The sequence below is a fragment of the Pocillopora damicornis genome, chromosome 3, assembly GCF_964200805.1.
Source record: "Pocillopora damicornis chromosome 3, jaPocDami1.2, whole genome shotgun sequence".
Lineage (NCBI taxonomy): Eukaryota > Metazoa > Cnidaria > Anthozoa > Scleractinia > Pocilloporidae > Pocillopora > Pocillopora damicornis.
In genome coordinates this window covers 4,703,340-4,719,835 of record NC_142672.1, presented here as the reverse complement: position 1 = coordinate 4,719,835, position 16,496 = coordinate 4,703,340, and the positions used below count along the sequence as shown (strand labels likewise).

Below are 16,496 nucleotides of genomic sequence, written 5' to 3'. Positions count from 1 at the left end.
AGGTCTTAGAGGAAACGGTACCATAACGTTTATCAGTTTGTTACGAAAATTAAAAATGAATCAATTTCAGATTTTTCGACGATGTAGCACTTAAATTGATTTTCAGCCGGAGTCAGGCTCAGCATGGTACATAACCTTTTTTTAGAAAGTCCGCCCACTTTTTGGCGGCTGAGTTAAGCGCTCCTTTTAAAAAAAGACAAAATAAATAACGCCATATCGAAGGTTTCAAGCCATAATGAAAGCTTAGCAGATCTATCCATCATCAGTACCAGCCTATAATGTACGAGTAGATCATTGGAGGGATTTGCTCTCGTCGTCACTTGAAACAGGTATGAAAGTTGAGCGATGGAGCAACATCGACCATGTAACATTACATTTAAAGGCTTCGTGATATTCTACCAAACCATTATTTGTAAGGATCACGCTAAAGATAAGTAATGAGGTGTAAGGCAGAATCCCGAGTGCACTAACTCCCATGGTAGGGGTAGGGGTACCTTTTAAGGCCAAGCGGTTGTTGCATTTCTGTTACACTTACACGGTAGGATCTGGGTACGAGATTGCCTCCCAACTAAGGGTGAGAGGGGTGGGGATGAATGAGTATACCACAGAAAGGAAACACTTGATTTTAACTACACTGCACATTGCGATGACTGATAGGGCTTTGAAACGAATATTTTGCCGGAATATTTTAATTCCATAAAGCTTGGTGTGGGTTAAATAATAAATAGTTACATGTGCAAATGTGCCTAAGCGTTGACACATAGAGACCATGCGACAATTAGGCTAGAGATTACACTATGGCTAGGCATTCATACAGCAATGAAAGCACCAACCGCGCGGAATGTTTCTTAGATGTTATTTTAGTGCGCGTTTTTAGTTAGCTCATCGATGTATCAGGAGCAATTCGTTTTTACTAAGGCTAAGTAAGAGAACCAAATCGTTTTTTTAATCTCTAAGTTATGTGTATACAGAAGGTGGTCGCATCAATTCGTCCAACACCTGAGCTAACTGGGCGCTCTCGTAGCCACCCTCACTTCTTTTTTCCTTCTCTGCTGCTGACTCGTTCCTTCTGGATGAGATTTGCTCGTTGCTTTTGCCCCTGTGCGCATTTTCTTTTACACTGCCACCACTGAGATTGCGAGAGGCACTAGTTACCAAGCCTTCAGCGTACCACTTGACAGGTTCAGACCCCGTGCCTTTTTTTTCACCTGATCGGAGAAAGAAATCTCTCTTTTGGATATTGGGGTCAATTCTCTCCCTTCTTGCGGTCCGTGTTGGTAAAATGACCCCTGAGACATCAGGAATACATTCATGCCACACCTTTAGATACTTAGACGAGCTCGGAACACTCTGAAAGAATGGCGCACTTGCCTGCACATCGCAATGTTGTTGTTTTGCGCAACGTTCCCTTATTTGGTCGGTCACATGTCTTGGATCTGGGACATTTGTGTTAGGTGTAGAGGTAGATGAATCGGCAGGTGCAGAGCTGGTGCATGTCACAGAGTTACCCTCTCCCCACCGAGCTTGAGTTACTTTCACTCGTTTGCCAGAACTGCATTGTAATAACGCACGGTCACCAACACACATGACGGTCACGTTCTGCAAAGTCAGGTCAACAAAACCGTCATTTCTCCCACTCTTTAAAAATTTTTCGTTTTGGTTCTTTAAGAATAGACACTAGTTAATAACAATTAAGCTGCCAGAGAACTTCAATTCAGTGATAAAATGGGAGTTCGGGTGTAACGCGGTTGGCACAATTTCCAATCGAACGCTGATAAACTTTTCATAAATCTTCACCAGAATTCCCTAGACGGCTATTCACTACTGTGTTCTTAGAAACTTTATTTCTGTTATCTTAACAGCAATGCAAATATTTCGCACGTTACTGCTATATGTGAATAGAAGTACCTTAAGTGACTAAAGGGGTAAGTTTCTAAAGAAACTGTGGCGCTGCGTCGGTGGGAGAGTATAGCAGGTAATTAAGTGTTAACAACTGAGTTGAAAACGTAAATTAGCCACCGTAAAGGGTAGAAAAGCTGACGTTTCGAGCATTAGCCCTTCGTCAGAGCGATTGATGAAGGGCTAACGCTCGAAATGTCAGCTTTTCTACCCTTTACGGTGGCTAATTTACGTTTTCAACTCAGTTGTTAACACTAAATTACCTACCTTAAGAGACTGTCTGCCATGTCCGTAAGATTATCAATCTTGCTGCACTTACCGTTTGCACTGTATATAGCGGAGTATAAATATCCGTTGTTATCTTCCACATTGGATGCCCAGGGACTCCGGGCATTCCGACCTGTCCTGGCAAGCCTCCGAATCCCATTCCTCCTTTTGCCCCTGGGGGCCCCTGTGGCCCTGGAGGTCCGGGTGGTCCTGGTAACCCGACCTGGCCATGCTGCCCTGGGGGACCAGGCCATCCTGGCATGCCAGCTGATCCAGTGATTCCGGAACTACCAAGGGGACCTTTTGCTCCCGGAGGTCCCTGGGGGCCCGCGACTCCTCTTACAAAAAATCCCATGGAGAGTTCTTGGTTAAGAAGATCAAATGTTTGAATTGAATCCAGAATATCCTGGGTTATTTGGTCGCCAAGCCTCGGCCATTGTTCCCTCGGAATGTGAACAAGCTAAAAGATAATCATGGCGTCGACAAGATTTATCTTGGACGAGTATCAAGATCAAATATAGATTGAAACACTGGATCACACTTTCGTTTTAAAATTTATTTTCACTGCAATTGATACAAAATAGAGTTAATTTTTGGTTCATTGACGAGCTCCCAGTCAATCCCTTTTGGTTGAAATTAAGTTTATTTGTAGAACTGAAAATGAAATCTTAACGGGGTACACATTTTTGGCACGTGGCTAGTGTAAGCAATCCACACTATTTCCCCGGCAAAAGTGTTTTGAAAGCGCCCAAAGGAAACGAGAGGCGGGTAAGTCAGCAGGTATGAACAGGTGTAACTTGGTGAATTAAAACCCAGCGATTTTAAGGGAAAAGTTCCCAATGCCATTTTGGCGGACAATTTTTTTCATTTAACAAAACAATTCAAGTTCTTCTATTTTGAACGTAAAGATTGCTTTAATTTGAGATTTGGTAATGGCCCTTCCCATCTTGTCATTCTAGAGATTCTCGTTCATTTTCTTCTCAATTTTTTCTGTTTGTATTCATAATTAAGCGACACTGTTACAGGTACTTGAGTTGATGTAGGGGTAACCAAAATGTCGTTTTATGCTCTTAGTTGATTTAAGAAATTTTCCTATCTGAAGCCAACGCTCAGCAAACAGAGCTTTAGTTAAAGACTTTAAAAACTTGCCTTCTCACCCAATAGAGGTTTATAAAAACTTCAATTTTACCTTTACAACGGCAACTAGTTGCATTAACAATATGACCCTGAAATATCCCATGACGGTTTGATCTACGAGCTTAAGATAAAAACAAATCAAATAACCAAAGTGTTCATAGCTGAAAAGTCTCTCAGTTGACCAAGTTAGAAATAACAAATAACTCGATAACCTTTCATCTCCTAACGTTCTTCAGTTATAAATTTAAGAAGACACTATGGGTTCTTATAATTTAACCGTGTACCGCAGTAATGCGGGAAGAGTTTCGTTGCCATAAATTAATGACTTGAAAATTTAACAGACAACGAACTCGACAATGATTTCAGCTGCATGGGTATATCCTTCTTTTAATACCTTTTTTAAGTTCCATACTAGTGGGATGCTAAATTCTGACAAATAGCAATCCTTCTTAATTTGAAAGGCGCAAAACGCTCTCTTGAAATGGGGGCGACAAATGGACTATGGCGAAAATAAATTATCCACTCTTACTTTAGAAGGCTCAGTACTCATACTTACTAGACTGTAAATGGAATTGTCGTAACTAAACCATATTCAGTCAAGCTCCCTTTTTCTTCTCTGAAACTGGCGAGTCAACAACGATAGATGTACTGGCTGTTACCATAGGTTTGAAAGTTTGGAATGACCTGATGATCGAGATCCACAAATCACCGCGGGTGACGATTCTACCAAAGTGACGTCATCGTGTTTACAATTAGAAGAGTTAGCTCTCCCATCTAGTCAACGCATTGTCTTTGAAAGAAAGCTCGTTATCACATTTAATTTGTGGTTTCAGCAGTTAAACATGAAAGAAACGGTATTTTACTTTGCAGATTCATCTCCAAAACTGACTTTTCTACTCTCCCACGTTCTTTCCTTTTTACAAGTGGTTCCGACGGACATTGCAAACGAGACACCCAAACCCAAACAATTAGTTTCGTTTATTTTTATCATTTAAGTTCATTTAACGCCGGTGTTCTGCTGATATTGCTTACATCAGCGTCTTAGTTTACAGCATAGCTCCATCAAAGCGGAAGTACTTCAGCCACTGATCGAGAGCAAATCAACACCTTATCTGTCCTAAGGAAAGCGCGTCTCTTCCAAACGTGATATCATGAAGCGAAAGTCTTCAAACAAAAGATATATTGCTATAATGACATCTACATGTACAACTTGTCTAACAAAGCACACTAATTATATTCCACCATGTAATTGTGCATCATAATCCAGTCACAATAAAGCATGCATTAAAGGGAATTAAAATTTGGTAAAAAATAAATAAACGAGCATCAACGAAAGAGCGCAAATTGACTTCTCACTAAAACCTATTTTTAACAACAGCGCAAAGCGTTTTGATGAAAACTGAAAGGTCACGAAAAACTCGATGGGGAATATGGCGTGGGAAATAAGACAGGATAAAAGCGGAGAAGGAAATTAATCAGAGTAGGAAAGCAGGAAATACTTTAAACACAATAACGTGGTCGAAGGAGGTCTGTAGCCGTCTGTTTATGACGGCGTAAAGCAAATGGGACATCTTGTGAGACGAAGGCCTCTTAACACGAAATGGGTGCAGGAGGATTCCTAAAAACATTGTACAATCAAATAATAGCTGCTAAATCATGTTGATAGATTGCGTGCCTGTCTTGAAGCACGTTTTCTTCTGGAAGAAGAGGAGCTTTCTTGTACCAAGCCCTGAGGCAATATTGACTGTTATCGACTGACAAAATAGACAATAATCAAATTTCTAGTACCTTCTCAAACTGATTCGCGAATTATAGAAAGCCGACCGGAAAACCACTAGATTTAAACCAAAACCAAATTTACAGGCAGAAGTTAGCATTTATGATCTCTTAAATAGCCGGAATAGCTCGCGTTAATGCTTTAGTAAAGCACATTAGTAACATCATCCAGCGCTTTGTAAATATTTGTTCCACTTCATTTCTCTTCGATCACGTTTTTTTCTATTGCCTTTTGTTTTGCAGAGATGCAAAACGGAATTCCAGCCGACAAACACAGGTCTCTATTTCAAGTGGATTACAAAAGATTCAAACTCTGGAACTGCGTCAGAAAGCCAAAAACATCTTAGAAAAATTTCCTGCTCCTCAATTATCTTTCGTTAGCGGTTTTTAGTTTTCTATTTCCGACCAGAACTATAAGCTTGCAGCTCCTGGAAAATAAGGTTTACCAATGGTTATCCATTATATATCTTCTTAAATATCTCTGAAGATAATTCATCAACAGGTAATGCTTTCTCAATGGAGCATCAACGCAGTAAAGGTACTGATTTACTAGAAACTGTGCGGATGGCATCCTGATAGCAACAGATATACTGAAAGGCCGGCAAGCCACGCACAACATTTTAAAAAATTACTGACATAGTTTTCCACAATAATCAAATAATAATTTTTTTCTATTTAACCTCATTTCTTAAACCAACAAAAAATTTATTCTCGATTCCTGTCGCGCGATAGTGGTGAGGGCGAGGCCCGTATCAAATGTCACCCACAGAAATTTAGTTTCAGTATAAATCTACTAGTCGTTCAAAATTAAACTGTTGTACAGTCTCATGGTTTTTTAGGTAGCGTGGTCAAGCAGATTAAAGCATTTGGGTAGGACACTGGCAGATTATTAGATAATCAAAGCTGGCATTCCAGGTTCTGCTTTGCTTCTTTGCCAAGTTTTTGTCCTCTTATGTTAATTGAAAAGAGTTCAATAACTCTAAGGTATATTGAATCACTGAGTAGTCGACTCAAGTCGATCTTCCTCGAGAAATTCTTTTTTAACGAAAACTAACAGGAATTGTCTCTAATCGACTTCATCCGTTATTCATTTGAAATCTAATAACCAATTCATACAAAAACTTGAGTTGATCTTTTTCCAGCCCTTTTCACCGCTATTCACAAAGTCAAATAAGACCTCGTTAGTCCATCCAGGGCTGAACCCTTCATTAATTCTCTCAAGAATGCACTAACACCTGATATTTCCCAGACACTACCAAGAGCCGGACAGCCAATATAAGCGAAGAAACCGGAATAAAGGAAGCCAGGAGGGTCAGCTGTAGTAATCACTGGCTTTTCTTAAACGTGTTGTTATCAAGTTCGGAATCTGTGCTCGAAGGACCAGCACGATTCGGGTAAATGTAACCGTTGATTGTTGTTAAAAGAATAATTTACTGTCTCAGGGATTAGTTTCTATACGGGGAACGTTAATCTCGTCGTGCGAAAATGAAAAAAAAAAAAAAAAACGCGCATCATTTTTTTGCTTTTGCGTCTCCTTTGCTAACTGGACGCCTGGAATACTTTAAATTTATAATTTAAGAAACAAATTTTCGAAACGAGAAACGAGGAAAAAAAAACTATAACAACAACAGCAACTGCAAAAATAAAACTGATGACCCCATTAGGTTTACGGAGAGTCATGTTGTTTCCCGTGATATTAGATCAGCACTCAGAGTCGATAAACACGAATTTCAAAGTGAACCAAATTTTCCACCATTTATAGCAAGTACTGATTCGACCGTGGATCTGTCTTTCTCGTTTCTAAGAAACAACCAAACATTTTACGTTGATTTGAATGTCAGGATTTAAAACTGAATTCATAATGAAAAGGCGTTCTGGTATGTTTAACATATAACTAATAGCAAAAAATTGACAACTAATTGATTGGAAAATAAAATCTGAAATTCTTTTTTAAGAGTTCTTTGATTGAGGAACGTTCATGTCCTTTTCCTCAAGTTATGTGGAACTGTGAAAAATTCGATGCAATGAGCGAAGATTTGTTTCCCTGTGTGAGATATGTGAAAATTCATTGAGAAAGATGGATTAATTCATTTGTGGTTAACATTTTAGTACATGCCCACCCAAATTCAGCTCTTCCCTTACCTCTTATATTTATATTTCCCATAAGAGAATGTCTTTCTTGTTCAAGTCTTGACGTCAGAGGATTCATGAAACGACAAAATGACGGAATCTGGTAAATCCTACAGATTAAATAACTGATTTAGATAAAGGAAACTGTAGGTGAGGTGTAAAAATGACTCTTCGCTTTCATGCTTTGAAAGGTCTGACGTGACATTCTGCGAGTCTAATTTACTTGTTTTACTTAGTATCACGTTTAATGGATATTTAGAAATCACTTAAGACCTGGATTAAAGTAACCTTAAAGTTCTAATCTTCTTCAAATTAGCCTTTTGTCTCGAAAATCCGGAGAGAATGAATAAGTGTACCTCAAAATCACCTCAAATGCGAAGGACGACGCGGTGTTCATTAATTTGTGGTTGCTCTATTAGGCAATAACAAAGACTTTACAAGAAAAAACTTACCGAGGAATAAGTTAGAAAGACCATATAGAAAAGCAGCATCTGAGAACCCAAGTGTACCTGAAATCGCTCAATGTTCGTGTTATTCGTGACTCTGGTGTCAGATATGTCTTGATATCTGATTACTGAGGGGTTCACTATAAAAATTAGAGGAAACAATAAACATGTGACGTCTTTAGTAAACAGTAATCGCTAATTACTCACGTAGATAATGTCTTAATAAAATCTGCACCCAGGGCCATTGCTGTGAATTGATAAACCAAAATATTTAATTTCATGTTCTACATCCAGAAAAAAATTGACGAAGAGACTCAAAATGACATGCTAGAGTTCATTGGATCGGAAGTGTGGAATGAACTTTCACCATAAATAGTATCGTGGCAGCGAAATCAAAGAGGAACCTCACTGATGTCATTGTCACACTATGCGGTGACGTTACCAGTTGCGCGGTGTTGTATAAAGGGAGAACAAGTGCCAACGAGTGTATCACAAATATAAAGTCGCTTGTGTCATAAAGTCGTGTGGTGTTTGGTGTCTGCTGACTCAAGTCAGAGAAGAAATATTTCTTCAGTCAAGAGCATATGTGCAACGTCAGAAAGTCTAAAAAATGACAAATCATCTGGGAGCGCAGTCTTTGACCGAAGATAACCAAGTGGTTTCAATTGAGTTACCAAATGGATCAACAGAAAAGATTGAAGTTCGCGATAAACGGAACGCGACTGTCAGGGACTTAAAGGTCACCTGTGAGTTGCAATTTGGTATCCCATGTAATCTACAGCAAGTAAGCGCTTTGAAAAACCCAAACCAGGAGTTAAACGACTGGATGCCCCTCACAGAAGCTATTCAGATGATGGGCAATGATGCTGTCGTTGTCGTTAAAGTACCTGTGTGGTGGAACAAGTTTATTTGCGTTTGCTTGAACAATGATATCGAGAACGTTTGCATAAGAACTAAGCTTCCTATGCAACAGATCAGTAAAGAGGAGCGATTGTTTGTCGCTTTTTACATCGCTTGCTGCGGTGGACATGAAAAATTACTGGAGCGGCTCCAAACTATGGACATTCAGTGCGACCATCAAACAACTACTCGAGCGGGTAGGAATCTTTTTCACGCTGCTGCAGCAAGTGGAAAGGTAAACTGTGTGGAGTTTGTGGCCAAACATTTGATCAAACCATCAAAGGAGAACTTAACACTAATAGACATTAATAGAGAGACCCCGATTGATATTGCGCGACGATTAAATTATAGCGAGACGGAAAGATTACTTTATAAATACATGTATAATGAAAAGGGCGAACGAATGGAACGCAATTCCGCCGAGTCTGGAATAGATTTGAGCGAAGAAAGCGAGTCAGAGGACTCTGTGGAAGAAAAAAACCGATCAAGAGGAAACATTTCCGCATGCGAAGGACAAGATGATGGTGACAGCAGAAGTGCAGATGTGATTAAACCAATTTGTGTCAAGGACGAGGAATTAGTGATCACCGAGTGTGACGAAGGATTGAGTTTTGCTGTGAACTCGAAATCAGAACAGGTGACGCCCCCAAATTCACATGTTGGAGTGAATCAACAAGATGGCTTGGCAACGTGTGAGAGGAGCCTTCAACAAGTGCACAGTCCATGTTCTTCAGAAAGCTCTGACGAGTCGTCAAATATTTCCCACAGGCCGAGTAGACCGCAAACCCTTAATGTGCAATCCAATCAACACTTGCTCCAACGGCGGTTTAAGGAAACCGATCCTTACAGGCCAAAGAGCGCGCGAACTGTGCGCTGTCCGAAAATCTACCTCGAGGAAGAGGAAGAAACTGATGTAAATGAAAATCATCTGCCTCCTTTAGAAGGCCAAACACAGAAACCTCATGCCCTTGGAAACGTCCTGAGCTCATCCGCGTCCAACCTGCAAATTAGGAGAATGAAACAAGCTCTTGTACGAACTAACAGCGGGCCGAATTCTCCCATGTTGAATCGACGATTGAATCCGACGGAAGAGTCACCTACCGATGATTTTGTCTCGAAAAGCGCGCCAGGTTCTCCACAGAGTCCACGATTGTTGTTCAAGCCATCGCGCAGTACCGCTCCGGTTTCGCCAAAATTTTCAAGAGCACTGCTGGATCGAAGACGCGGCTCTGAGCCGGTAGCAGCTATGAACAAGATGAATGGTGTCAGGTTTCCTCGCACGACCATTACAGCTGATCTACACGGAGACATCAAGGGACAGCCTGCCTCTCCTATAATGTTCAGAAGAGGCAAGGCAAGGTAGGTACATACTCGTTAACTATCAATATATAAGTGGCCTCTGCCTTTCTTTATTGACCCTTTTCCAAATTGGAATTGTTGTACAGTCTCAGAAGCAAAGTACGAGGATGTGAACATTGCCATCCTTTAGAATGACCGTCTATATAGCTTAACAGAACAAGCTCAGTTTCCATGACTTGCAACACAGTGACTTTAATTTGTTACCTTCGCACGCTCTATAGCGTCTGCGAAGTTCTTATCCGGACTTACTGCTGCTTCATAAATATTAATAGTTTGGCAAGTAAACAAACTCTTGCTTGTGCAATATGTCTAAAGATTATGTGTTGCCGATTGTGAAATCTACACGAACGCAATTAAGAGAAAACAGTTATTTTTCTTTAAAAAATTTGCATGGTCGAAGAGCTTAAAAATAAAAATAAAGTTGAGAGATGTCGTAACTTTAAATCAGTTGTAAGTTGAAACTGGTTGTGTGGAGCCACTCTACGTGACGTTTTTGGTTTCATGTATATAACACCAGTTGACCTTAACTTCTCCGCTGTCACAAACTTTTTTCCACGAACGTGCTCTTTTGATTTAGCATATTCAAATGAATAAGAGGAAACCAGTTTATTAACAAAGAGATAGATAAACGCTAAAGAACAGAGCGTTTAAGGTTGTAATTTCGATTACACGTTCACATAATCAGTTTTATTGAAAAAACAATTCATAAGTTAATTTAACCAGACTGTTTTAAATCGTGTAACTGGTTACATTTAAAGCTTTTCCGTTGTGTTTTGGAGTTGTTCTTAAGTGATGTTTTAATTTAACTTCTATAATTTGCCGTTGGTACTTGAAACAACACGACCTACGATTGTAAACAAATACCAGAGCTCTATAATAAACTTATCGAGCCAGCTTTCCATTTTTTTCCCCGTTCAAAAATGCTTTTGTTGAACAAGCTATGATAGTTTTAGTTTTAAACACCTGTTTTTCTTTTATGAGGAAAAACCTTAGAGAGTTTTCTTTTCGGTCTGATGATTTGTTTTCTCTGTAATTCACGAGTGTGAGACTATTTATCTGGACTCATTCCTAATTAAATTTTGTGATCTCTCAAAGCACCCTATGACGACCTTTACCTACGTTTAGACCACAAATAAGTGGTTTCATTTTCACCCACAAATCGTTGTAACACAAACAAGTCAAGAATTCAAGATCTTCTTAAGTACGAATGGATCCTAGTAAACAGTTTTAATTCGAAAACGTGATTATTGATTTCATAAACGAACACAAATAATCCTATGTTCCAGTTGAAAGAACCTGAATGAACTCGAACAGATTGAAAAATTGGATGTGTTATTTTAGCCACGCGGGAAGCTCATTAATTTTCATGCAAAAGAAAAAAATAACTTCTCATCATCAGTTATTTTAGGCTACAGACTCCTGTCGTGAGAGTTTACAAAGCCTATAACCAAAACACGGTTTCTTTTGCCCTAAGAGAAACTTTACTTGGTCAGTTTTTTTTAATAAAATCGTTGTGCTACACCACAGCGAACAGTTCCACAACGCTTGCTAACTGTAGAATCAATGTCGCGCGATTTTTCTTTTTTGTAAACACGACACTGTTGGGTATTTTGGTCCTGAAGAGACGTGCACTATTGTTCCTTGGCCTGTCTGTTTTCGTCGATCGGTGATGTTGTTAATTAATTTGCGAACAGCTTACCCGGCTTAGAATGACCCGGAAAAAATACGCTTTTTTATGAGTTGACTTGACGCGTTTCCGACCATCCGCCGAGACATTCACAAAACTACAATCACTGAACTGTAGCTTATTGAGAACACATTCGTCAGAAATGATTACATTGTCAACTTGTCTCATGTCTGTCACTTGTGCAAGTCAATACTGGAGAGAAAGAAAAGAAAACTCGAGGAAAAGACCATAAATATCGTTTAAAAATAAACATTACCTTTCAGGGTGGAAGGGAGGTGATGCCTTAAACATTACGATTTTTTCTTTTCAAACCGGTTGACTACCAAACAGACTTAAGTAAGAGAATATTCTCTTGACTTAACCAATATTTCCTTTCCGATATAAAACCGGAACTGGACCAATGAGAGAGCGTGATCAGAATAATTTTGTTTATCTCGGTTATTTTGTTAAGCGGTCGGATAAATCGACTACAATATCCGGGATTACTAAAACCTTCATTTGTTTTCTCAAGTCTTTTCTTTGACCAAAGTTGTCCCCACGTTCTCCAAATTGTGGTCACTTTGTCTAAACAAGAGAAGTCAAATGTTCTTCGGAAACAAAAGCACTCAAGGGGTAGTCATTTCAGGTCGTTCTCAGTGCACTGAAAACAAAACCAATGCAAGCAAAATCGAGTATTGTATGCAGAAGTATTTAGATGAATGTCACATGTGGTGTAGAATTGACTGACGGCGCCAGATTTCTGAATCCACATTACACTTATTAAACCTTTACATGTTATTCCACTGTGTGGACAAGGATTAAGTTTACTTTCACTTGAATGTCATTTTAACGCATCGCTTAAATTAATTGGGATACAGCGTTCAGTTAATCAGTTGACTAGTCGTTGAAGCACGGTGGATAAGCCATTGGTTCAAACGGATATATGGCAAGCGCTGGTAAAAATTAGGTAAGATTTTCTTAGTGGGGGACCTTCGGATAGGTGGTCCTGTTTCAAGACGTGTCCCTAAAGGAAATTCTTACTGTAAGTTAATAAGCTTTCGCGATAACCCAATGAAGGGTTTAATGAACTAATGAACTAAAAATGGATGTTAGCATTCCTGAAACAAGAAAGCTAGGACGGCGACTGATTCTTCTCAGTAGCTTGAAGAGTAACTACGGGTGCGTTTCTGACGGAGAAACGGGATTTAGGCAACACTTTTTACGTGATCTGGTTCACAAGACCAAAGAGATTGAATGTCACAGCGAGAATTTTTGTTTTAAAAATTGATGGCGTATGCACGCTCATTAGGCCTGGCTGCTCAAAGGACTGACGCAAACTTCTTTGGTCATAAATGACTGTTGCCTGCTTTCGCGAAACAGGATAGTCTCTCTCTCTGAAAAAAAAACCATCTTTCTTAGTCATTATAGTATTGCCATCGATTTCTTAGTTCTTTCGGAAAGCTCGAGTTTATCGACTTCTCCATCAAAAGCACATTGCACGATTTCATCTTGAAGTACTTTGCTGTGTTTAACAAATGTTAACAAGTACTATTCCGGATGTCCTTCAGGAAGCCCTACAGTTTTTTTTTGAAGCGCTAAGATCTTATCGTCTAAATCCAGCAATCTGGTCTTCAGGACAAAACTTTAAGATTACGGAAATGTTCTAAGATTTCGTGTGGCAGTCAGAACTGATATGGTAAACAAACTGTCTGAAAATTTCTGGAAATGTGCAATCAAAAACATTTCTTTCACAGAACATCAGGCACTTGTTGGTCATTTTGTGATACAGACAGGAATCTCTTGGATATATTTTCTGCACTTTTACAACTTTGAAGCAATTTCATCTTTTTTAGACATCTTTTTTTCATTCGAAAAGAGTGTTGAATACTGATTAGTATTATTCAAATAACCATGCTTCAGTTAGCGCCAGAAAAGTTTACCTCTAGAAATTCGCCACGCTTCCACACTTTGAGTGGAAAAACCGTTCAAAAATTTCTCGGAAAATATTAGCGATCCTGGAATGTTTGATATGAAGGAATTACGATGAGAAATAACCGAGGTTTTAAGGTGGAAGGGAAGGAAAGCCGTCAAATGACGTCATCAAGTAACGGAACAATTGAGGAAATGTAAAGTATAAGTTGTATCCTCTTTAGTATTGATGCAGCAGATATGAATGGAAGCAAATTCTTCATTCAGCATCTTTGCATTCAGGAACACATTTGAAAACGTTTTCTTTCCTTTGGTTAAGTACTTATATGGTCTTGTATCAAAGTCTTAACAGAACAGCTCGCCTTGCTACCATGAGAGGCGACTTTAAAACCGTGGGAACTAATCAAAACTGTGTTGACATTTGCCTATTGTTGACCACTTTTGGCGGCGCAAACATAACATCACACGATAGTGTGAGGTGTTATCGTTCATCTAATTACTTCGACTTAAGCTCTTTACTTTCCCAAGCCGCATCGCACGGCGCTGACAGAAGAAGCCAGACCTTTTTGTAACCATTTCGACGAAGGAACATTAATCTATTCGTCTGCTGTAAACTGCAAGCACAAAACTGATCTATCTCAGACGTGCGAATAACGCGAATGTACGCTGTAAATAGAACTTAAAATGGCCGTAGCACTTTTAGAACTTAAAATAAACTTAGTGTAGTTGGAATTAAGACGTTTTATCTTGTAAAGTTTCATCTTGCCATACGTTCGAGTTTTCGAGGACCTCTTTAGCTACAAATATGTAAGCTTCTTTATGGCCAGACCGCCCTGAGAAAAAAAAGCTTTTTATCTCACGGAAAGCCATTGACCTTACTGGTCGTGGCTACTAATTAGAACGGTGTCTGTTCTCACAAAGCTCGCATTGGTCAAGGTTCACAAAGACACATTGATCAGCTTAAACAGAGCACATACCACTTGAGTAAATTGTTATCAAGATATCCAAACCAAACTTGAACACTTGACAAATACTTTCTGCGGATATTCAACTAGCAATACGAGCCGGGAGGGATGCAGCTGTCTTCAAGCTACTACCCGAACACCTAGACTTCTATCTGACAAAAGGTTTTTCCTTGCTTGATGAGCATGACTGCGAGAGGGTCTCTTCCTTTGAATAGATCTCCCCCACTATTTTTGTTGTAAGTTGTAAAATCAAGTGAATGGGTATTTTTCTTTTTTTTTTTTTTTCTCTATGTTGTAAATAGATAGAGAGAACTGACCGCTGTTTTCTTTGTTTGTCTTAGGTCTGTTTGTGAGGTTAGTCTAGCCGATTCCCTAAAAGATCTACGCTGTTACAAAGATATGGACGAAGAGGAACGACTGGATCGACCCTGGAATGCGTGGATTGCTGTCAGGAAGGAATCCTTACAAGCTGTAAGCCCTGAGCCTATATTTGATTCACGAAAGAAGTCTTTCCAACAATGGCTTAGCGAAAAGGATCTTAGTCACTTGAGGGGACTCTTTGCAAAAGCTCAAGAGGCTGCTAAGACAAACGAGAAACAAGCAAAATTGCTCAAGGGAAAATCTTTTGAAGAATGGTTAGAGGACAAGCAGCGAGAGTATGAGAGGGAAAAAGAAAAGGAGAAAGGTTTGGAAGACCAGCAGAAACAGCAAGAGGACAAGAAGAACCAGCGAAGGAGAATGTCTCAAGCCAAGTACGACAAATGGCTGCAGCAGAAGGAACGCGACGCTCTGTTGATGGAAGAAAAAAGAGAGCAAATGGCAAAACAAAAACACGAACTTTTGAAAAAGAAGTGGGAAGAAGAAGATGAAATGAAGAAAAATTGTAAACAGCCGCTAGGCCGAACTCAGAGTTTACCTGTGGAGGACCGGGCACTACCAACTCGACAAGTAATAAACAAACATAGATTTACAAGTTTAAAGTAGCTTGTAACTCACACTATAGGATTATTTTCTCCATCCTTTAGAGAAGTGTAAACATAATGTTTTCTGTTCGAAGTTTGAATGTAATTATGTATCTGTTAGGTTTTGCTGTCTCTTTTTCCTTGGCACAACTAATTCACTCTTATGCACACTATGAATGATCATAAGGGAATATTTTCTAGTTTGAGATAAGGTTTCTCTCGCTTTCGCAGGTGACGGTGGTTCACTTTTGTCTTCCGATGATTTCTTACGTTTAAAATAGTTACTTACAGTTACGGAAAGGGAACAGTCTGACTGTAAATTTAAAGGCACACCTGATATTTAGTAAAGTCTGTTCACTTCGAGATGATATTTAGCGATGCCACCGACATAGCACATCACAAGAGTAGTGTTGTTACTTGTGACAAAATTAGGCCAACGACGATAATATTGCTCATAGAACATGATTCAAGCTTCGCGAGAAATAGCTAAAAACGCTAACAAATTGTTTTTTCAATTGATAATGGTAGCTTAGACTGGTTAGGTTTCGTATCAAGCTGTTCAGCCAAGAGGAAAAGAGAAGTGTGATTGAGTTTGTGGTAAGTGTATTTATTTCTCAGCACACAATACATTTGAGGTGTCAGTTGAACATTTATGAAGACCTTAGGGTAATTGTAGTTTAGGACAAGCTTGTTATAAGTGATTTACAAAGGGTAGATCTGAATTGATAAGGTTAATTTCAAATCGAATTAAATGAATTAATTGGTTCATATCAGAGCAAAATGAAGGTTTGAATGTGTTTTTCTTTCCCTCGAATAATCTTAAGTTGCTCAAACCACTCCTGGAAGCGGCAAGTAAATAAAACTCGCACAACACCCTCAACAAGGAACACACGAAACCAGGAGCCCATTGGGCTCCTCACGAAACTTGATCCTTTGCAAACTCGGTCACCCGCGTTTTCCCGCGCTTCAAACAGATTGCTTGTCTATTATTTCTCGCTCTTCTCATTGGTTCCTTGATCTATAAATCCTCTTTGTTCTTATTGGCTGGAGTGTAACTAAT

General features: G+C 39.3%; 2 protein-coding genes across 3 annotated transcripts; one reads left to right on the top strand and one right to left on the bottom strand.

Annotated features, from left to right (window-relative positions):
- Positions 1-673: 673 nt before the first annotated feature.
- Positions 674-11,934, bottom strand: LOC113665915 (uncharacterized). 2 transcript variants are annotated; one of them, XM_089199792.1, is made up of 7 exons: positions 11,858-11,934; positions 7,662-7,795; positions 7,222-7,319; positions 3,860-3,987; positions 3,356-3,424; positions 2,219-2,626; positions 674-1,599 (listed from the first exon to the last, which is right to left on the bottom strand). In XM_089199792.1, exons 5-7 carry the CDS (start codon positions 3,404-3,406, stop codon positions 958-960), a joined length of 1,101 nt encoding a protein of 366 aa, XP_089055918.1. In that variant the 5' UTR covers positions 3,407-3,424; positions 3,860-3,987; positions 7,222-7,319; positions 7,662-7,795; positions 11,858-11,934; the 3' UTR covers positions 674-957. The 2 variants fall into 2 exon arrangements, with proteins under 2 accessions (XP_089055918.1, XP_027037446.2); XM_027181645.2 differs by lacking the exons at positions 7,222-7,319; positions 7,662-7,795; positions 11,858-11,934 and having other exon boundaries at positions 3,860-4,093.
- LOC113665914 (uncharacterized) lies at positions 8,144-16,217 on the top strand. The gene is made up of 2 exons (XM_027181644.2): positions 8,144-9,914; positions 14,816-16,217. Exons 1-2 carry the CDS (start codon positions 8,266-8,268, stop codon positions 15,456-15,458), a joined length of 2,292 nt encoding a protein of 763 aa, XP_027037445.2. The 5' UTR covers positions 8,144-8,265; the 3' UTR covers positions 15,459-16,217.
- Positions 16,218-16,496: the final 279 nt, after the last annotated feature.

Bases quoted from the DNA above. Each gene is read 5' to 3' on its own strand.
- LOC113665915 (XM_089199792.1), bottom strand. From the start codon at position 3,406: ATGGGATATTTCAGGGTCATATTGTTAATGCAACTAGTTGCCGTTGTA. The intron at 2,627-3,355 runs GTAAAATTGAAG...ATTATCTTTTAG, and splicing joins AACTAGTTGCCGTTGTAAAG to CTTGTTCACATTCCGAGGGA. The intron at 1,600-2,218 runs GTAAGTGCAGCA...CTGACTTTGCAG, and splicing joins CGCTATATACAGTGCAAACG to AACGTGACCGTCATGTGTGT.
- LOC113665914 (XM_027181644.2), top strand. From the start codon at position 8,266: ATGACAAATCATCTGGGAGCGCAGTCTTTGACCGAAGATAACCAAGTG. The intron at 9,915-14,815 runs GTAGGTACATAC...TGTTTGTCTTAG, and splicing joins TTCAGAAGAGGCAAGGCAAG to GTCTGTTTGTGAGGTTAGTC.